The 22,941-nt window shown below is 32.1% G+C and overlaps 1 protein-coding gene across 1 annotated transcript in view; it reads left to right on the top strand.

Annotated features, from left to right (window-relative positions):
• The window catches only part of LOC129227616 (uncharacterized), a 116,010-nt gene that overhangs the window by 68,956 nt on the left and 24,113 nt on the right, over positions 1 to 22,941 (top strand). The window contains exons 14-19 of the mRNA XM_054862207.1: positions 2,438 to 2,763; positions 7,743 to 7,858; positions 11,864 to 11,954; positions 13,587 to 13,712; positions 17,784 to 17,892; positions 21,020 to 21,351. Of these exons, the coding sequence (XP_054718182.1) occupies positions 2,438 to 2,763; positions 7,743 to 7,858; positions 11,864 to 11,954; positions 13,587 to 13,712; positions 17,784 to 17,892; positions 21,020 to 21,351 (1,100 nt within the window). The remainder of the gene's footprint in view (positions 1 to 2,437; positions 2,764 to 7,742; positions 7,859 to 11,863; positions 11,955 to 13,586; positions 13,713 to 17,783; positions 17,893 to 21,019; positions 21,352 to 22,941) is intronic.

The following is a 22,941-nucleotide window of genomic DNA, read 5'->3' as shown; positions in this document are numbered from 1 at the left end:
AGTGCTAATTCTGTATTAGCTACCAGTTTGTTTGGCACTCTTGGCTTCCTTAAGAGGTTTTCTACCTCCAGCTCAGTCACTCCTATGCCGGGCTGATGAGTGCTAATAAGCACGAAACTGCAGTCTTCGGCTGGAATTGACTGAGCTGGCGGTGCATTTCATGTATTTCTGCCTTAGCCCTGGTTATAGGGCGGTAACTAACTGAGTAGTCATTTGGTATGCTTTTTGAGCTATTTAAGACCTAAATACAAGTATACTTGTATAATTCTTTTACTCTGATTCTTAAATATCTGCTAAATACTCTCCGTATATTTTAAATGATGAAAAACGAATTTTAGATTTCATTTGGATTAAATTCACTCGTAATACATTTTACAAATTGTATGATCTCTTTATATAATCAGTAAAGTTTTCAGAATGTTTCAACAAATTTCAGACCACAAAATAATATCGTAGAAAATACTAATGATAGTGAAAAAAAGGTAATTCAAAAAACTGTAACATAAAAAAGTATAACACTATGAAACGTGTAATAGAATGGACGGTTGCATAGTGTTTAAAGACATTATTGAATGCCCAGATAACGACTGTTGTGATAATTTTCGTCAATATTTATTTTTGAGCAGAATACTACTTTTTTAACAACTGTACAATGCATTCTTTTCACAGTCTAAACATAAATTCAAATGTCAATATGCGATGGCAAATGAAAAGCTATCTCTATAATTAACAAGAATTTCCGTCAGGAACTAAACAAGCATACTTTCCCGTACACCAATATCGATTTTCTAATATCTGATAAACATTCTCAAAATTAGCTAAAATCACAAAATATTTCAAACGCAACTTTTAACCATTTTAACTTGATTTCTAGAGATAAAATAACTGTATGAATGCAACTTAACACATTCATTCTCATTTACTACACTTTTGTCAATTTTGCAGGAAAAAAAGATTGAATAAGCATATTACCTTTTCGCTTTAGAAAACTTATTCATACTCTAGAAATACAACTTTTCATTCTATCCGCTAATATGTCTCCATGGGCAACTCAATGTTGTAAATATAACTATAGAAAAATCAATTTTTTTTTCATTCATACTAGGATTTGACATTTATTTCATCTTGTTCTTCATTCTTTTTTTCATTGCTCATTTGGCTGATCAGAACATAATTCATCAGTAGAGTTAGTTTATGTTTAAATGTTTCAGATGTTATGTGGGTTACAAGTGCGAACCGATATTTTAATTGTTTAGCATATTTACTGCAGTGGTTGTTTAAATCTATCACTCATACTATGATAAATTTTATTATGTTAAAGTTATTATATTAATTTTTAAAGTTAATGTCAACTAAGCAAACAGCAGTTACATTGTTTTCATTGTGTTTACATTGTCATATGGATCATGCATCCCTCTAAACGAAGGAACCAAAAATCCCTAATATGCGATTTTTACAAACATATTTGTTTTATTATTAACAATCAGTGACACTTTACTAAAAATATGTCTCGAAAATTAAAGACTTTATATACTTTAACCTTACATTTCGGTGCATTTTTTTAAGTTGTACATAACGGATAATGTAAACTTTTCTAAAAAAAAGTTTTCCTTTACACATTCAGTTAATCATTTCTTGAGCTAAAACAAAATGGCTGAAAAAAACAAAGTGTAGCCAGTTTTTATGTACAAGTATAACTTTAACATAATTGTTAGGATTGAAATCTCTACTTAATATATTTTGGTGCATTTTTGTCTGTGGGATCATGTTTCCCCAGGGATCAAGTATCCCCATTCTCCCCTACTGGTGCTAAAAAACCCCAACGAATTCAAATCACTAATTTCCCAATTACCAAAATCTTCCCGTTTTTGTTAATAGTTGAATTTCGTTGTAGTAATTACATGAGCAATTATACGTTTAATTCAAGAATTCATAAGACAGATATAGAAGAAAGCTTTGTTATTGCCACAACATACAAGTTTTAAAGCATGCTTTAAATTTGTTCAGCTTTTATGATTTTTCAACTGCAAAATGTGGTATATATTTCATTCGTATTTAATTGTTGACTTCAGTTTTAATCTACTTGTGCTAATTTCAAAGTTCAAAGTTTAAAGTTTCAAGGGTGTCTGCCTCAAAAATTAATGCAATAGCTTAAAGAATGCCACAATGTAGAAGTTGAATGATCTGTTTGAATGAACTGTTTTAAAATGATCGAAAATTATCGCAGTGCTTTTAAGTTAGTATATGTTCCCGTCTTCTATTAGGTAACAAATAAAACATTTCTAATTAAAAAAAAAAACAACCAAGGCTTTAAAGAAAAAATAATTTAAGGGGTATTTATATGTTTATATACATCGTACGTGGTAAACTAACTCTATATGAAAGATAAAAATAACTTCTTTCTAACTTAACCAATATTCGTTCTTACTCCAAATAGGTATGAATACGATGGCAACACAGAAATCCAAGCAGCAAATTCCTGGTACGATGAGCAACCTCAGCAGCAACAGCAGCACGTCGGTTATTACCAGGAAACGAACGAGGATCCGGAAATGGACATGGACGAGAGCATTGCCCGGATAGCGTCAACGTTTCCCACGGACGAACCACCGGACATTCTTCTGTCCGCAACTCCCGGACATTTTTCTCCGGAACACGAGATGACCCCCGCCATGCCCCTGCTCCCTGACATGCCTACGAGGTCAAGAAAACTGCTGGAAAACTTAGGGAGTTCACCTATACAGCCAAGTAGGAGTGGGTCTGGTGCGTGTACAAAGATATTTTCCGCTATTTTCTAATTTAGTTATTCTCAGGTCAGGGACGGATGCAAGGAGAGGGTCATGGAGGTCATGCCCCCCCCCCCTTATCCGTCGTCAATTCGAACATTTTATCCGTCCACATTGTGTTTAGGAACTTTATGAATAACATGTTTACAATTTTAGTGTAACCTTTTCAATTAATTATTTTTGAAAGTAAATATTTGAAATGTACTACATTTCTCATTGACAATGAAATAATTTTTTAACGTTTATGACGTATTAAGCGCCTTATTCCTGTCTTATTTGATGCTTTTTATTGACGCCCAAGTAGTGTAATATATTTTTCGTAGACCCAAAACCGTAAGTTCGTTTATAGGGTTGTGGGGGGGGGGGGGGAATTCTTCAACATGAACTTATCTTTGATGCGTGTCAGTTTCTTCTTGATACTAAATATTATTTTTAACATGTGTGTTTAAAAATATCTGTTTACTAATGGTAATTATTTATGAACATTTTGAATCAAGATGGGTTATTAATTAAAATTAATTTAATTTGTTATATTGATAATTTAAAGTGAATGTTTTTCACTCTGAACACGAAAGAAAATAATTTAGTTACAATATTGGATGAAATTTATCCCTAAATTTGCAGCAAAAGTTGTTTCCATAATGCTGTTCAACGTGCTAAAGGTGTCAGCCCTCACGTACCTCTTGCATGGGGCACGTTGGTCCGATTTATAAGGCTGTTTGAAACTAATATTTAAAAAAAGTTATTGAATTGAACGTTTTCAAAACAAAAATGTATTTTATAGTGGTCTTCCCTTCATAGTAGCACGGTTATAGAGCTATAACTAAATTGAAAATATTGTCACGAATTTCAGTGAAATATTATGAGATCATGGCGTAATAGAAAAAGTCCCACAATTCTGGCACTGTGTGAATATTGTACACTGTATCACATTTTTACCAATTTTAAATGTTCCGGAGAGCAGATGTTTTGCGTGAGCTAATCTAGTAATGAAAATGATGGCATTGGAAGTATATTCATCTATCACTAAATTTACTATATGCTAAATACTTCATTCCACTGGTCTCATAACTTTGTTATTTTTTATGCTTATAACCAATTCTGCACTTGCAATTTAAAATTTGAAACAACTGCTTTTCTGAAAACAATACATTGTCATTATGTGCTTTTTTAAAGAGCTCTAATCAGAGAGAGTGTCACGCCTGTGATTCATGCCATCTCAGATTTTTTTCCAACAAATTACCAGCAGTTACTTATCTTATTAAAAGACCAAATACGATTTTTTTAATTCTCAAGCTGAGTTGTTCAGTTTTTACGACCTTCTAAAGGTTTAGGTGTGGTATCAAAAACCAAGCGTATTATTGAAGCATAGAAATTGCTATGAGCTGCAACTCTTTTCACAAACTGTTTGCATCCAAGTTTTTTTATGTTTTAAATACCAAAGGGTCTACATTTGTATAATAGCGATAAATTTATGACAACTAGTTGCCCAAAGGTCAATGAAGGTCACAAAAAAGTGGTATTTTCAACGTTTTTTTAAGCATTTTTGAGGCTCGAAAACAGCTTGCACTTTTTAGTTGCCACAGCAAAAGTAGTGTCGTTTGAAAGAGAAGTATACTTTAAAAATGTATAAATCATTCAGGCAACCTTCAGTTACATTAGATCGAAATATGGAAAATGTCTTATTTTACTGATATTCAAACTGTCATAAATTTTTGCGCGAACAACATATTGAAATGATTCTTTTGAAATTATGAAACTCTATAATGTTTCTTACCATAGCAGTAAAATCCATTGAAGAAAATGCTTTAAAAATTTTTACAATTTTTTTTAACTTAGCCTATCTCTGTAGTCTGGGTTTTTTTGCTCCTTGATACTGCTTGCCTCACTTACTGGTGTTTTAATCATACGGTTTGCAAAGTAAAGTGATATTTTAATGTTCAGTGACACATGTATGTCATTTTCAAAATTATTTAGTTTTATGTGTGGCATTAATAACATTTAGGTTAGTCTGGCGACGGTTGTCCCTTTTTTTGTTAGAGCTTATAACTTTTTATGAATTTATTAAAACACCTAACTTCGCATTTTTATATTAGGCTTTTCCCTGTCAAATTGCTTTGCCGTTTTAAAAATTTATTTATTAAAATAAAAAAATATTTATAAAAATAAACAGAAGTTGGTGAAAGGGTCAAGTCTCCTTTGTACAAGGGGACATGATTCCAGCGTGCAAGAGACTTGATTCCGGGGGAGGAGGGAGGAGTGTCCTTAGAAATGTTTTAAATGAAAATCAAACATTAATTGTTGCAACTTAGTTATTATTTACATATTTAAAAAAAGTTGAATGTCAAATGAAAAACTGAAACAAAACAAAAACGACAGCTAATAAAACTATTAGTTAACAAACTAGAGCGCTTCGCTCCCTGACCGCTCCCCAACCCCTGAAGATTGCTTCGCTATCTTATTGGTTCGCGAATATTTATATCGTCCATTACAAAGAATCATGTAAAAGAACGCATTACAATTTCGGTTTTAGCACAAAATGAAAATTCCCCTCTCCCTTCCGCAGAAAATGAAATTTAACAAGCTCATAATTAGAGCACAATCCCACTCCTACCCGAAGAAAAAAAGTAATTTGATATAAATACGTATAGCCGATTTACTAAAAAAATAGCGCTGTGAAGAGCACTCCTTTTCCGGGTTCCAAACTTACTTGTACCAACTTTCAAAGCTATAGATGCTAAGATCCCCTCTAAGCATTGCAGAAAGGAAGTTTTAAACGCTTGAAAAGACACTTTCTAATTCGTGGTCTCTAGTCTTATGTTTTGCTCTTCAGCTCCGGGTTTGAATCGAGTTTATTCTAGGACTTCTTGATAAATTAGAAACCCTTATCTCTGCTGTTGTATTAATTTAGAAAATTGGAACAAACTTTATTTGATGCAGAAACTTTCGAACGACACCGAATGTTAAGGGGTGTGGGAAATCTTTTATCCTCTTAATAGGCACTTTATGTCATGTTTAGCTTAAAAAATAAGTTACGAAAAACTGATTTGAATTAAAAAAAAGAAAAAGAAAGAAAAGAAAAGAAACAAGTGCGAGCGTTTTGCTCGAAGTAATTTTGTTCAAAATTTCAAGGTTCTAGGGGCTATGAGGTCTTCTGTACACAGATCTGGCATGGACATCCTTTCCAATTTTCTGTGAAAAATCTTTTTTTTCCTATATAGAGTCAAACCTCTGTAATAGGAAATAACTAGCATTGCTACTACTACTAACTAGTAAATATTTTTTTGTCAATACTTATTAAGTATGTAGTGAAAAAAAACCTAGTAAAAAGAATAACCAAACTAACTATTAAATCTACTACAAAGCGTATTGGAAGCTTTTTTTTCCAAAATAATTCTTCAATTTAGAAAATTAGTATGTTTTTTTTTTTTTTTTTTTTTCATTCAAACCACTAATTTTAACTGATTGTTGGTGTTAATTTTAAATATTTTTATAGTTTTTGACGTTTAAGCAGAAATTTTGTTTGGCACTATTGGTAAAATTTTTTTAATACTTGTTTTTTAGTTTTCCCTTTACTCGAATAAGGCTAATGAAAATTTATTAGTTTCGTTAGCAATTATTTTCTTTTACGGAGTCGATTTCGTTTGCAAAATATTAGTTTAACCATCTATTGTTTTTGTTTTGCTTCAGTTTTAATTTGACATGTTAAGCTTCGCTTATTTTTATGAGTAAATAATAAACCTGTCGCAATAATATATGTTTGAAATGCATTTAAAACAATTATAAGTACTCTTTTCTCCCAGAAAAATGTCTCCTCCAGACTGGAATAAAGCAGCGTTGTACAAAAGAGACTTGATTATTTTATCAACTTTTCGTTTTTCTATAATATATTTTATTCTCATTCATAAATTTTAAAAACGGAATAGCACTTGACTGGGAAAAGACGGTTCGAAAAATGCAACGTTAGATTGTTTAGTTCTATTGAAATAAAAGGTTATGGGCTCCAACAAAAAATTGAATCAACTGTTCCCTGAAGAACCTAAATGTTATTAATGTCATACATAAGACTAAATAAATTTGTAAAATTTTAAACAGGTGTCACTGAACATTAAAATATCACTTTACATAGCAAACTGTATAATTAAAACAACAGTAAGTGAGAAGAGTAGTATCAAGAAGCAAAAAAACACAGACGACAGAGATAATGTTGAATTACAGAGAGAGTTTAAATATTTTTAATCATTTTTTAAAGCATTTCGTCACAATGGATTCTACTGCTACGGTAAGACACATAATAGAGTATTATAATGGCGAAATAATTATTTTAATATGTTGTTCGCGCAAAAAGTTATGACAGTTTGTATATCGGTAAAATAAGACGTTTCCATATTTCGGCCTAATGTAACTGAAAGCACATTGAACATGCTTGAATAATTTATACATTTTTAAAAGTGTTTATACTTGTCTTTCAGACGACAACTTGCCGTGTCAACTTATCGTATAATTGTCGTGGTAAATAAAAAGTGCAAGCTGTTTTTAGACCTAAAAAATGCAAAAAAAAAACGTCATGAAGACCACTTTTTTGTGACCTTCATTGACCTTAGGGTGACTAGTTGACGCAAATGTATCGTTTATTACATAAAGTTAGACCCTTCTGTGTTTTGAACATCAAAAAATTGAATGCAAAAAGTTGGTGGAAAGAGCAGTAGCTCAAGGCAATTTTTATGTCTCAAAAATCCGCTTGATTAGAAACTGAACAACTCAACTTCATAACAAAAAATTCTAGATTTGGTCTTTTAATAAAATAAATAATAGCTGTTAAATTTTTAAAAAAAAATCTGATATGGCATGAATCACATCATAATGCTAGGTGTTACAGTTTCTACAATTCTTGCTCTTAACTCTTTATTCCTGCCTAAAAATCTACTACATATAGAATGTTGTTTCTGTTTACAGCTCAGTCATTGTATCAGGATCATCATCATCCTGAAGATGAAAATAATGATGACGATTCCTTGGGTCACCGGATGCAAGAATCCTCTTCTTTGCTCAGGGCGCAAAGGAAAGCCGGGGTACGGTAATTTCTCAAGTGCTAAAAAATTATCTTCCAAAACCCTAAAAATGTCAATCAATGTTTCCTTTGTCGTCGATTGTGTGTGCTTAAAGCTGTGTAAGTGCTAAACATTGTAATAATACATAGCTTTGAGTCGGTTTAGTTGTCAATTTTTATCTGCAATTTTTATGATTTTTGTCTGTTTCCATTCGAACAGTATTGACTCAATGTTATGTCTCCATAAAGTCAACCCACATATTCTCCTAGACTGAGAAGCATGTTTGAATATAATAGAAAATAACTATAAGGGTTTGAAGACATTTGTGCAACTACATGAGGCTCCCTTCTTTTATAACCTGTACAAGCTGCGTCACCCAGCTTTGCATGGTTTACCTCGAAAATAAAAGTTTTTCAAAGTGACGCGTGTTCAGCAATTAGGTTTAAATAATAAAAAAAATAAAATACTGTTTTCCCGTGAAAATAATGACCGCAGTCCCTAAAAATCCCCATTAAAATTTGGACAATAGTCACAAAAATTCTCGACAGAATAAGGGTTATAGTTTTCAAATAATGTCAACTCAAAAAACATCTATCTGTATAGGTAATATTGCTTCAAAAACTCATTTCATAATCAGAAAAAAATTCCAAAACCCCTCAACATTTTTGAAACTATATTAGATTTCGAAGAATATCATCAAAAAGATATTTTTTGAATAGTATAATTTTCTGTAAAGGTTACGGTTGGAATAACGACTCCAGTTCCTCAAAATTAACTGCAAATCTGAAAGTCCCGATTAAATTAAACGCAACCCGCCTTTAATACAACTAAATTCCTTTATTTCATTTTGCTGGCAGTACAAATAATAACAGAATTTTTAAAAATATGCTAAGCTCTTTCCATAAGGCACTCAAAAAGGACAATATAACTTTTCTGGGTCAGAAAGGACTATTTGAGTATTCCTGTAGTTTTCAATTATTCCAAGAAAATGACTCCACAAAAGATGAAAAGTGCGGCTCAGGTGCATGTTTCAACACTCAAATTTATGATTGAAAGCTAGATAATGATAAGAGAGAAATTCTCTGCATAACCTGAGCCCCAATTTATTTGTTTGTGGTATCATTTTCTTGGAATAATTGAAAACTACAGGAATACTTAAACTGTCCTTTCTGACCCAGAAAAATTAGTTTTAAATTTTAAGTGGATTATGAAAAGTTCATAGTTTTTTTTTTTCATTTTTTGTCTTATTTTTTCCTTTTTGGTGTAAATGTATTTCAGAAAAAATAATGTCACATACACTAAAAGTTACCTTACTTTTTCATATTTATGCTCCATACTAAAGGGAAAAAACCTATATACGTGTCTAAAACTTTAAGCAATTGGCTCTAAAAATTACTTCTTGTAATCCCCTGTAGCATATATTTGTGCGTTAATTTAATTGGAACCATTTAAGTATTAAAGGTTTCCCGAACTAATTTATGTTTCACATCACATAATTTACTCGTGATAAAGATCCTAATTTGTATCTTTACTTAGCCCCGTTGTCGGCTATTGGTATAGATCAACACCACATTAGATATAAGTATTTAGGTTGCATAGATGATGATAAAAATCTTATGAGAACAATGATAGTAAATAAATTGCATGCTTGCTTCAGAGAAGCCTTGATTCAAAGTTTTCATTATGATTACTATTAATATTGATTTTGTAAGGCAACGAATTTTTGTAACAAAGGGTTTTGTATTTTATCATTCAATGGGGGAGTTACATGATTTTTACTGTTTTCCATCCTAACCGAAATAATAATTTTATTTTAGAATTAAATTTTTTAGCGTTACGTTGTACCTTGAGATTAAACAAATCATTTAGTGAAATCCCGATGTTTCTAAGTGGTCTAGTTTCTGAGATGTAAGCAAAAGCATGCCTCAGAATTTCCGTGACAAAAGTGCCAAGTATAATAAAAGTGCTTAAAAACAAATAAATAGATAAATGGGCAAAAAATAACCAAAATCGTATTTTTTTTATAATTTCTCCATTACAGGAGAAGTCACAAAGAGAAAAAAAAGAAAATTTTATTTGTTTATACAATACAGGAAAATGGAAACAGATCATTTTTCTTCTCAATGATTTAAACTGGCTAATTAAAACTGGACTCACGGTAAACGATACATTTTCCCTTGCTTAAAACTGCTAAAACTTTTCTTCTGGTGGTTTTACAGCTTTGGTGGTTTTGAAATCCGAAGAAAATCATTCTACTTCAGGGGTAGTTTCATGGGGGAGACTGAAATCAAGACAATCATATATCTTTTTCGAGCCGAAATAGGCATTTAATGCCATTTTCGGATCTCAAGATTAAAATTCGGGCGGTTCGGCACTGCTTTGGCGCTTGAACCCCCTGCTCCCCTCCTCTACGTTCCTTCATTTATGCCTAAGTACCTCCCTGCCAAATTTGGTCGGGATCCGACGTAAATTTTTCCTTAGAACATACATACATACATATTCTTTCATTTACTTACTTTAACTACAAGTATTTTAGTATGTTCGAAATCTTTCCCAGATCGCTTTGAAACCTGATGAAGTAAATTTCAGATGTATTCTCGTTGCAGGCAATGGCCTGAAATCTGTTTTTCATTTCAGCTATGGTTTTTCCAACAACTGATTTCCTTCTTCATTTGCCCATGCATTGATTTAAACTTTTTTTTTAAATTAAATAATAGACTCCTACAGCTTTCATTAAATGGTAAAACTTTACTTCAATATAGGTTTCAACTTGCTGATGCTCGTGCCCTCTTTTAGAGTTCGCATGCCGCACTAAGACAGCTCACCTCACAGATTGAGAAAACCGCTGATGAATATGTTAGGAAATATCGACCGTTCCCATAGTTCTATTAAATTCAAAATGTGCAAATAAATGTTCTTAATAACATTAAAAGAGTCATCTGTTAATTTTAAACTGCTCATTAAAACTACTTGTTGTTCGAAGTTATTTCAATTTTTTCACTTTCCAATTAAAAAAAAATAAATAAAAAAAAATTAATTTAATATTGTTTTCTACTGAAGTCATAACTGTTCTCGTTTAAAGAAGGAAAAAAACGAAGATACAACACAATAAATTATATGGCAGCTTGCATCATTTAGAGCTAGTTCTAGATGATACAGTTTACAAAATAATTGCTTAAAATTCATTCTTTTTAGTATTGTAAATAATCACTTAATACTTAAAAGAAAGATGAAGAAAAAAGAGATAAAAACTTTAGTTTTAGAAGACTTTTTACAAGAATATTTTAGCAACTAGAAGTTTCTTCCTTGATATCCTGAATTTAAGAAAAATTTGCCTGTGCTTTCAACACTTTTCAGAAAAAAATGATTGCATTTACTTTTACAAACCATTGAATTTGGATACACTCTAAAGATGATTTTATTTTTCATTTTTCTTGTAAGAATGTAGTACAACATAAATTTAACTTCATTTAAAACCTAGATTTTTGTTTTTCATCTAAATAGCTATAAATTCGTACCAAAATTGTTGAATTTGAACCATTATTTCAAAAAAAAAAATGTCAGTTCGAACAGTAATGCCAAAATAAGAATGTCCGAAATTTAATAAAAATGACCGTTTTACAGCTGTCTATATTTCGGTCATTAATAGAAAATATGCGTTAAAAACTGATATTTGGAGTTCGAATACTATTGTCGTCTTCACATGGAATGATCATGTGTTATAAAATAACGCAAGAAAAGCGATATGCAAAAAAAAAAGAAAGAAAAAAGGTTTTATTTAATAGATTATAAATTTGAAATGCCTCTTGAACGTAGTTCCCCCAAAAGTTGGATATGCCCACATCATGGACAGTAATAAACAAAATGTTTTAAAATTTGATATTTTAGGGTTTCAGTCCCTTACGTTTTAGTGGTATTTAATTTTAATAAAAGCCCTTTCGCCGTCACCCATGGATTGATATCATTATAAAGTTAATACTCTTGCTGAAATTATAATATCTGAAATAATGTATTTGCTGCTTTCAGAGAGCCCCGGCATCCAAAGCAAGCCAAAAATATGATTTTCCTGTGAAGAGGATACTTCTCACCCGGGACCCCAAGGATCGTTCCGTCAGTGGTAAAGAGAAATCTGTTCTCTATAGCAACGCATTACTTGACAATTACTAAACGCATTCATTTAACTCATACAGGGTGTGATTCAAAATCGTGTGAGAGCAAGTGGCTTAAAACATAAAAACAGTTCAGAAAAACATAGGAGTGTGTGATCGGACACCAAAATCTAATGAACTTGAAGTAATCCCTCTGAATCTCTCACAATTGCAGTAGCGTAGAAAAAGTCTCGATTCGCCCATTCATTTTGTCATTGAATAGCATATTCTTCTTCTTGTTCATTTGCTTAACATTCTTATATTATTTTTGCCAATTTCTGCTCTCAATTGTTTCTCAATCGCATTGATGCTGAATAATTATACTGCCCAACCTGCCCGGATCATGCAAAAAATCAAACCGGGGATGTTAGTGAATAATAAAGAAATGTTTCTAAAATACAAACATCTGTATTTTATTGAAAAATATATCATCATCCTTCGCGCGCGTCCCATATTAGACGCATCAGAACATCACGAGCCTTCTTTTCACCCCTTATCATTACACACAGTTTATAAACATGCGCTCATCACTATTACAAGTAGTTGCGTCTGTTTGTTTCTGAGTGCAGTGTCTTGTTATGTATTTATGCATGCATTCAAATTAAATAAAGAATGTTAATGTAGAGAAAATATTTGGAATGTCTTTATTGATACATTAGATAGCAGTAGATGCATATTTTTAATTAATATTTAAATGTTTGGGTACACAGAAGTTTTATTTTAGGCTTTTATTTTCTAGACTAGCATACCCAATAGGGGATGCAAAATTTCGATTTTTTGGGGGGCCATGAATAGCACCAAGTATAATATTGCATTTTCTCTTGATAAACGTTTACATATTTTTCGCACTAATTATTTGATTTATCTTGACTATGACGTAATACTTTTAAACTTATGTTATCGAGTATTATTCCTCTGGCTTTCTACATAGGTCATTGTAGGCAAGTCAATCAATTCATACGTCATAATTAGGCATTCTGAACATTGAGTGATCACATGTTTCTGAATGACGAAGAATCTTTTGCTAAGGCTGAAATTTTTTTTTATATTTTTTTTAACACTCTGTACGTTCTAATTGTTTTCTGTTTTCTAAAAAAAGTGTGATAAAATTATTATTTTTGTCTTTCATGTTGTAAATGCAAAAGTAAATGTAAATTAAGGAGTCTAGTTAGTCATTACGCAGTCTCGTACCGTGAGAAAAAAGTCTTTGAGCTTTCATAATTTTGTAAAAAAAGATTTTGGGAGCAACGCTATGAAATCTTGCTTTTTACGTATCACTTGTCATACATTTAAAACTATTGCTAACGTTTTATTTATATATTTTTTATGATGTTAATGAAATTATAAAAAATGGATGCAAGTTGTTTCACAGTTATCATGCCGGACTGTGAAGAAAGTAATGATTATAGAAACTTAAAACAAGTTTTTAAACAAATTAATTCTTCAAAGATTTATACGCAATTGAAGGCGCAAAAAGAAGTTGTTAATTTATCAAAATTTAAAAATTTTGTAAAGTTTATGGTTTTGTTTTTCTTTAAATCTATGAATTTTTACTGCTTACATTGAATTATAACTTATTATTGTGTCATTTGTTTCTACAGGCAATGGGTTAGGAATGAAGGTCGTTGGAGGAAAAGAAGTGCCTGGTTCGAATGGAATGATAGGAGCTTATGTTGCTAAAATTTTTCCCGGTGGTGTCGTTGAAACTTTAGGAGAAGTTAAAGAAGGTGATTGTTATTGTTTATGTACCCAGGAGTATACCCAAACCTGTATTTATGCGGTGGATAGGGACCGCATAAAACAATTCTTTGAAACTTCACAAGTGACCATAAAAAGTTGTTTTGGGACCGCATAAAAATGTTTCAAAACAAAATTCATCAAGAATTCGTCAAAAATTCATCAAAATTCATCAAAATGTTAAAAATGTCATAAAGTTGTTTTGGGGAAGTTGGATAGGGACCGCATAAAAATTGCGTTAAACAATTCTTTGAAACTTCACAAGTGACAATAAAAAGTTGTTTTGGGACGCACAAAAATGTTTCAAATCAAAATTCATCAAAAATTCGTCAAAACTTCATCAAAACTCATCAAAATGTTAAAAATGTCATAAAGTTGTTTTGGGAAAGTTGGATAGGGACCACATAAAATTTGCATAAAACAATTCTTTGAAACTTCACAAGTGACCATAAAAAGTTGTTTTCGCGACACAGTTAAATATTTTTTTATGCGGTGGATAGGAACCGCATAAAAAAAAGTCTCGAGTAGAAAATAACCCAAAAGGTTGTCTTTAAACGAAATCAAAATTAACCAAGTGATGATCATTTTGCCGACTCCCGAAAAATTTCCCGAATAAGAAAAGTTTTGTATGGTCACAGTGACTTCCCATCGAGATGCCCCTTTCGTCACCTAAAGATATTACCTAACACTCGTTTTTTTTTAATAATTTCCGCTCGTTTTATAAATAATTTTCATGTATTGCATAAAAAAAAATAATAAAAAAAATAAACAAAAATAAAAATAAAAATCGCACAAAAACAGTTTTGGGTGTACACATTAATGTAATATAAATTCACTTTGTAACAGCTCCGAACTGGTCCTTTTGTTCCACTTAAAGTCCTCTTTTTAGTTCTAAAAAAGTGTTTAGAAGTTAAGGCTTCTTCTGGTTGCAAAATCCTGAGTTTTTCATCGGAGGGAGGGGGGGGGGGGGAGCTTTTTGAAGCTTACAAGAGGTACGACAAATATCTCATTGTTCTTGGTACTTATATAGAAAAATAATGCTTTGCCTTATCTTTAATGCCGCATTCTATTTTTTAGCTTACATACAGGGTGCGGAGAAAGTTCCAGCAATTTAATTGGATATTTCAACAGGCTGTAACTAACACATAATTCAACAAATCAACAAGTTAAAGCAATAAAAACGTTTTATTGAAACAATAGTAATAACATTAAACAAAAAAGTGATAACAATTCTTCAAAATTGGCTCCTTGGGCGCTTCAATACATTTACGGAGCCGCAGTCTGAAATTGCCGACGATGCTCGCGCACGCATCCACCGTTATCTCATTCCAGGCATTTTGCAGTGGTTGGATGACCACTCCGTAGACGGTCGGCAGTCCCTCCAGTCTCCTTGTAACGTTTCACAGCGTCATAGACTGTTTTACTCTTGAATCCAGTCGTTTGAAAAATATCGGCTGTTTTCATTCCCTTCTTGTGTAATCCAACGACAGTAACACGCACATTTTCACGATTCATAGGTCACGAACCCAATGAACTAACAAAAAACAAATGATTAAACCTCAAATACTTTTAATGCCAATAAACAATATGTGCCAAATAAATCGCCAACATACGATTTTAACGCCAAAAAAACGTTTTAAACAAAATAGGGAAGTTTTCGATTTTTCGATTTTATTTTTATATGATAGAGTAACATGTATGAACATCATAGGTGAAAAAATTTTTGCGATACAATAAGTAATTTTTTTAAAATTAATTTTTAAAGTTCAAGCTCTTGTGACGTCAAATGGCATAGGAAGTGACGTCATCCCCTCTTCCGCAAGGGGAGAAGCGAAGGTCACGCATTCGACTTCGAAGACGAAACGTAAAAGGCTTTCTCCTCGCATTTAACTCCTCGCGTTTCTGGAACATTAAACCTCTTATCCTCTCGAAAATATTCGAATATCTCATTGATGTTACTTGAGGAAGATTATTTAGATTGTGCTCCATAGTGTGTTCAAAAGGATTATTGAATTTCTAAAAAATATCAGCGCGCTCAAAATGTTCCTAGCGAAAACAGGGGATCTTCAGCGGAAGGCTGCCCATTCGCGCCCTGTGACGTAGGTTCGTCACGTTTCAGAAGCGCGCACTTTTGCGCGTGGATTTTTAAAAATTCATTAAAAATCAACCACGGTGTTTTAAAATTTGGCGATGGTGAATTTTTTAGTTTTGAGGGGCAATTAACAATATCCAATAGCCAAAATATGAACATTTAATAGGTTGCAACTTCCCTCACAGTCAACAGGGAAAGCCTATTTTACGACTCCCATTATTGAATGTGCATTTTGAACAAAAAGAAAAATGTCGCATTGAATTTACGAAATGTATGAGATGTTGGATACCTGTTCAGGGAAACTTAAGCAACATTTTTCTCGATTTTAAACTGTCCCATTCGTATTTTAAGGATTGTGTGTTAATTGTGTTTTTGTAAGAAACAGTATAACATGGTATAACCTGCATAATTCAACGAAACACTCCTAATACTTTGCATAGTTATCCAAAATGAAGAGATAAAAATATTTAAATCCATTTACAGGGATTTAGTAACGCCTTAATAAATATTTCTTCTGTTTTTATATTTTAAAATATTCAAATCAAAAGGTTTGAAGCGACAAGTAACTCACGCTTCTACGTAGATGAAAAATAAATGAATCTGAATTTTAATTCGACAGGAATGCAATATTAATTGCACTTACAATTTATTTTTAAACACGATTTTTTTAAACATCAATTTTGAAAACTCATGCATTTTTTCTAGAAAATTACTTTACAAATTACTTTGAAATTTTCCACACATTTGAATTATGTATTTATACTTGTACTGAAATGTTTTCTTTAGAACTGACGCTTTTTCCTAAACAGCTGTTTTTATGGTCAAAAACTTCGTTTTGCATTTAAAAAGTGACTATTCGTTGAAATTTAATAAGTTATAAAAAAAGCAGACTGGCCTTAAAGTTTCATTTCAGTACACTCTTAGACATCACTTAAAAACAATGAAAGTTGAAAGTTTCTATCATTCAGTTTTTGAGTTTGCTTCAAGTTCAGCAATTTAGTATTATGTGTATTCATGGTACCGACTGCCCTTGAAATGAAGGATTAGCCTCGTTTTTAGCAATCCTCACATTTAAACTATCTGTGAACAACGTCATAAGTGGCATACAAAAAAAAAAAAAAAACTATTTTCATAAAAGTAGTGCAACTTTAACGCATCAAATTAAATCTTTTAAATCTTTAAAAATTCCCTCTTTGTACTTCCCAGCATATTTTTTTATATATTTTGCAATATAGTATGCATCATTACAATGTAATGAAAACTATTTCACCAATTAAAAAAACAAGAAAAAAAAATCGTCCAAACAGCCATCCAGAATGATTGAATCTTGCAATGAGTTGTGTTTGATAATGGCTACATTATTTTTTATTTATTTTTTTTTTGTAAAAAAACATTGTCGAAAACGTTTTTCATAACCTTGCCAGAAAAATGCAGTACTGTGCCTTTTAGTATTTAGTCAAAGTCAAATATACTAAAAAATTTGGTTCAAAGTTAGACGGCGAAAATCACAATTTTACCCTGAATAACAGCACTAACCAGGTACTTCTTAAATTATCTCTATACAGAGCGATTATTCGCTATTGATGTGAAAAATATTTTCTATTCTCTAGCGGCATATGAAAAAATAAAATTTAAATAAAAAATATATAGGTTTTCAATGAAAAAAAAATAATCAAGACCAAACGCTTATATGTTTAAATAAAAGATAATAGATCTATTTAAATGGTTTGCTGTTACTGTTTTTTGACATGATATCATTTTATCCAAACTTTAAATTTCTCTGCATTCTGCATTGTGTCACGAAATTCGATTGCTTCTATCAAAAAAAAAAAAAAAAAAAACAGAGGGTATTAGCTTTTCGTTTCACTGTCTAATCTTCTTATCTTCTTACGGTGCTTAAGTGATTGTGAGATGCCTCGGTTATTTCCTTCAGTTTTAAAATATCATTACTTTTTTTTCCCAATTTTAGGGGATCAAGTTTTGGAATGGAATGGTGTTCCTCTAACGGGTAGAACGTATGAAGAGGTACAGAGAATTATTGCTTCCTCTGCGGATGAAGTAGAAATCGTTATTCGATGGTAAGAAACTTCAAACAATAAATGATGGATGCTTTGATTGATTTAGAACAGCGTTTCTTAATTTCTTTTATTAGTGGAACCTTTTTTTAATGCTCACTTTTTCGTGGAATCCATGATTTTTCGTCACCAGTTTGCAGTGGTGTAGCCAGGATTCTGTTTCGGAGGAAGCCCAGGTGCAATCCACAAACAAACTCTCACATACAATTTGTATTTGTCATTAAATAGCTAATTAATTATATTTCATTAATGATTATGCAAACTATTGATAACTGCTAGTTATTATTTGTTATTGTAAAATACCAATACATGCACTCCTATTTGTTATATTTTAAAAGGGACAAATAACATCAGAACTAATGAATGAGTTTTTGATTAAACACAGTTTTAATTCGGAAGAGTTTTTTTTACCTAAAAACAATGATATTAAAAAAACACTTAAATTTACACAGAAAAAGTTTTTAAGCCTTAAAAATAAAAATGGCTTTAATTTTCCAACAATTTTTTCGTTATTTATAAATTATGGACTTAGATGTTTCTATGTGTTAATGTTAGACAGAGTTACAACATTTAGATCCCCTTGACTAGCACCATTTCTTAAATTGGTCCTTACTCGTTAAATGTTAAAATTGTCCTCTCAAATGCTTTTAGAGATATATTTAGCGTAGCTGATATCAAGAGCAAAATGTATGAAATTGACCACAAAAAACGTAATTTTTGGTGTGCACTTCCATAAGTTTTTCAATTTTAAAATCACTTTTAAAATATCTTTAGTGATATTAGAGGTTCAGAAGCTTTTCTCGGAATTTTTCGATCGAAGTTTTTAAAACGCAATTTTAGCCTATCTTTGAAAACATTAGGTGAGAAGGAGGTGCTTTGGGATTGATTTTGGAAAAATTGTAAATCTGAAATCTTGAAGGCACAATTTCAAGCTATTTTTGATAGTAGGCTGCGAATAAAATTATTCCTATAGTGACTAACCCTGATGGGTAATAACTATCAGAATAGTATACGAAAGTAAAAGTAAATTTATTTTTAATTTTTAAAAATCGTTAATTTTATCGATTTTCTGAAGAACAAATTTGAAAGATGTGAAAAGAAAACATGCAAATCTCGTGGAACCCCTGAGAGAGCTTCGTGGAACCCTGGGGTTTCGCGGAACACAATTTAAGAAACGCTGATTTAGAAGATAATATAATTTTACTAAGCCTTGTGCCCTTATACTGCCAAGAGCAGGTAGAACTGCAAACTTTTCATTTTTTTGCATTTTTGTCAGCTATTGTACTTTAGCTTCACTGTACAAGCTTGCTTATTTGGTTTCCGCTGAAGAAACCAGCGCGAAAAAATCGCGCATTTCCCTATTTTTAGCATTGAATCCAGAACGCATTTTTTTGAATATCTCTCATTTCTGCAGATACTGCCGATTACCTGTCCGCGGCAGTATACATACCAAACAAAAAAATCATATTCCTGGTCATTTGGAAGCTGGATCCAGTCATTTCAAAATGCTTTAAGAGTTCTTCTGTATTTATATGTGTATAAGAAATAGTAATACAGGTCTTACTTCACTATGAGGAAATTGGCATACGAATACACGATACGGTATACGAATATACCGCGTGGTATACGAATAAACAATAGTTGGAAGAAGAACTGTTGCTTACGCCCCACCTCGTATAGCAGGGCTGCTGTTTCAAGATCCATTAATCCATTAAAATGAACATTTCAAACAAATAGAACAGCAAGGGACTCCCACCTTTTATCTTGGTCCCTCACTTTGCAACCGACACAATACTCTACAATATTTCCAAATTAAAGATGTCGGACTACATTGTTGTTTTAAATGTTCAATCTCCACAAATGTGACAGAAAAAATAACCACAAATGCTTCTGAATCATTTACACATTTCTTTGGCATAATTTACGAGAAATATCAAGATTAACATAGTTGTGTGAATGACAAAAATGAAACTGTGATTGAATAAACTAGATTATATAACATTTCACGAACCAATTCCTACTTTAAAACATCTGCACGAAGTGAAAACGCACCCGCACTCAAATATATAAGCACAAAAACTATTCAATTCAGATAGCATGGATCACAAACAATGAGGGCCAATCAGGCGAACTACAATGTTGCCACCGTAGTAACAGTAAACACGGGTCCTAATGCCCCGTTTGTTTCATTCAAAGCATGATATTTTTGTTCAGTTATGTGTTTTTGACAGAACGATATATAGATACATATATTGAACGAATATATAACTTACAACCTATAATTGTGTACAAAAATCGAGTGATGGAAAAACTCTAATGGCAAAAGGTAAGTCGAGGTATCACGTGCCCCTATGAAAAAAAACTTTTTCCTTTTAATTTTATAATAATAAAATAAAAAAAGATAATTTTTTCTGTGTCGCTTAGTGTTGATTCGCATGCTGTGTTAAATCTATCAACACAAAAACTACAATTTTTTTTACAGCCAAAAAGTAATAAATATAAATAAATAGATAATAATAAACATAAATAGAAAAATAAAAAATAATTCAAGTTTTTGGCATATTTCCTTGACAGTCCATAACAATTCGCCCCAATCCACCAAGTTAAATGACCCACTTTCCCAAACTTGTTACAACAAGCAAAAGTATTTAAAATTAATTAAGTTAAGCCAAATCAACCCAAATCTCAATATGAGCAGCGAAATGAAAAATCAAAATAAATTTTGTTCTAGCAAAATGAAAATGTAGGGTAAAACTGTAAAAGTTGCGTTAAAAGTCATTCTTTGTTTTATGTTTTTTTTTTTTTTTCTGGAATAAAACTGTAATTTCCTCTAAAAATTTGCTGAAAATGGCTGTAATGTATGCGTTGAACTTCTTTTTACAAATGCCCTGGAAAAAATCGATACAGTCGACTCTGATACTGAAACAGTAGAACACAGTTTCCGGTGCATTTTACGTAGCGAGGCGTGACACCCCGACTTACTCTAGTTTAAATTAGTATCAAAACAACCTTAGGAACACACAATGTTTCTTGTGCTGACATGTTGTTTACCAGTGTTATGATCTAATATTCGAAAGTATTGCTTTTTTTATTTGAAAAATGTCCACTAACGACATTGCCATTTCCCCAGTGACCTTAATATGCTGGAGACAATGAACAGACAGCGAAGGAGCAGCCCCGGGATGGGCACAAGTGGTGGACCAAGGGGCGGTCTGGAGCCACCTGACACACCAGGCAGTGGTTCAGGTCCCGGGAGGGGCTCGTCTCCTGCCCATAGCCCCTACTCGCCTGCTGGTTCATCACGGGGACACAGTCCGGCCCTCTCTAAGAGGGGCATGGGCGGCAGTGGAAACGGCGGTGGCGGGAATATGATGGGGAACAACGTACACAACGTTCTCATGGCCAACCTCAACGGAGCTTCTTCCTACGAAAACATATCGACCTCCTATCGGCAGAATTCAGGTAGCTATTTGTCTGTAAAGTTGAGCTGAATCCTAAAAATTCTTTTTAAAAACTGTAAATGACTAGTTATGGCCAGATTTAAAGTTTTTTAAAAAAGTTTTTATACGAATGTTGCAGTTCGAGTAAATGGTGAAAACTAATTCTAACGTACTTAAAATACACCTCCAGCTCAGTTATTCCATCATATGAACTGCATATTATGAACTACATCATATGAAACTGCAGTCCTCTGATGGAATAACTGAGCTGGTGGTGAATTTTAAGTATTTCTGCCTTAGCATGGCTTAGGGCGGTAACTTACTACGAAATAATTCTAATGTAGTTAAAACTTAGAAGTTGCTCTTCTCCATAGCTGTAATATTTTCTTTAATTTTCAATTAAGGTTTTCCCTATTTTATCTAAACTAAAATAGTAAGTCACTGGTCCAACTACTTATGATACCACACATTTAGTTAGGGTCAGATAAAAAGCTAATAATTGTCATGATAAATGTGTTCAAAATGTTTGCAGGGGATACCCATATACAGTATCCGCCACTAATAAAATCACTGGGTTATAAAAACAGCCGCTTTTTACAATCAAATCTGGAAGAACAGTGTCATTGCAATACCAAAACATGTTAAAACCATCCTTTAAAAAAAAAACTATCGCCGTTTTATAAAATCAAAATTTTGAAAAAAAATCATAGAGAAGCACCAAGAAGTGAAGGAATTGGTCTCGGAAGATGAGGAAATCTCTCTCTCTCTCTCTTCAATTTTAATTTCCTCTTCAATTTCTTCTTTCTTCATTTCAATTTGCGTCTTCAATGGATGTCAGAAAAGCACTTGATGATACCGATAAACTTTAGAACAAGGAAGAAAATAAAATATTAAACGATACAAAACATTTAGTAAACTCTCAAACGATATTGAATCTTTACTCTACAATTTGGTTGACCAAACTGCAGTACGCCAATATTTTAAGACCCTTGTGTTAAAAAAAAAAAACATGTTTAGTTAAAATGAGAACTGTATTTTGAAATACTTGAAACAAAAATAAAAAAACGTAATTCATTTCGTTTTCTAAAGTATTTAAACTTCAAAAACTTTTCACTTTTTTAAAGGTAGGTATGCCGGTTTATCAAATCAGCCGCTTTATAAAATCAAATGACATGAGAACGAATGTAATTTTAGTAAGTGGCGGTCACTGTAACAGAAACCTCGTGTACGGTACTGATTCAAAAAATCCAGATGTTTATAAGGAAAACACTATTACACTCAAATGGTGGCAGTTATAATATTGAAATGTTTATTTTTGTCACGTTTAAATCTTTATGAAAAAAACTGGCAGGTATGTTGCCAGCTAGGTATATTGCAATGTCTGTATTTGTCACATTTAAATCTTCAATAAATGCTGGCTCCGATTTTTTTAACTGCGGTACTGCAATGTCTATTTTTGTCACGTTTAATTCTTTGATAAAAACTGGCACAAATGTTGGCAGCAATCGATAATGCAATGTCTATTTTTGTCATGTTTATCACTTTGAAACTGGTACCAACACTACTATAATGTATTGGTATACCAGATTCTAAGTAAAGTACCATCATCTGT

Source organism: Uloborus diversus, chromosome 1, assembly GCF_026930045.1.
Source record: "Uloborus diversus isolate 005 chromosome 1, Udiv.v.3.1, whole genome shotgun sequence".
NCBI classification, from domain to species: domain Eukaryota; kingdom Metazoa; phylum Arthropoda; class Arachnida; order Araneae; family Uloboridae; genus Uloborus; species Uloborus diversus.
Note: the sequence above shows the minus strand (reverse complement) of the source record. Positions and strands in the feature narration are given on the sequence as shown.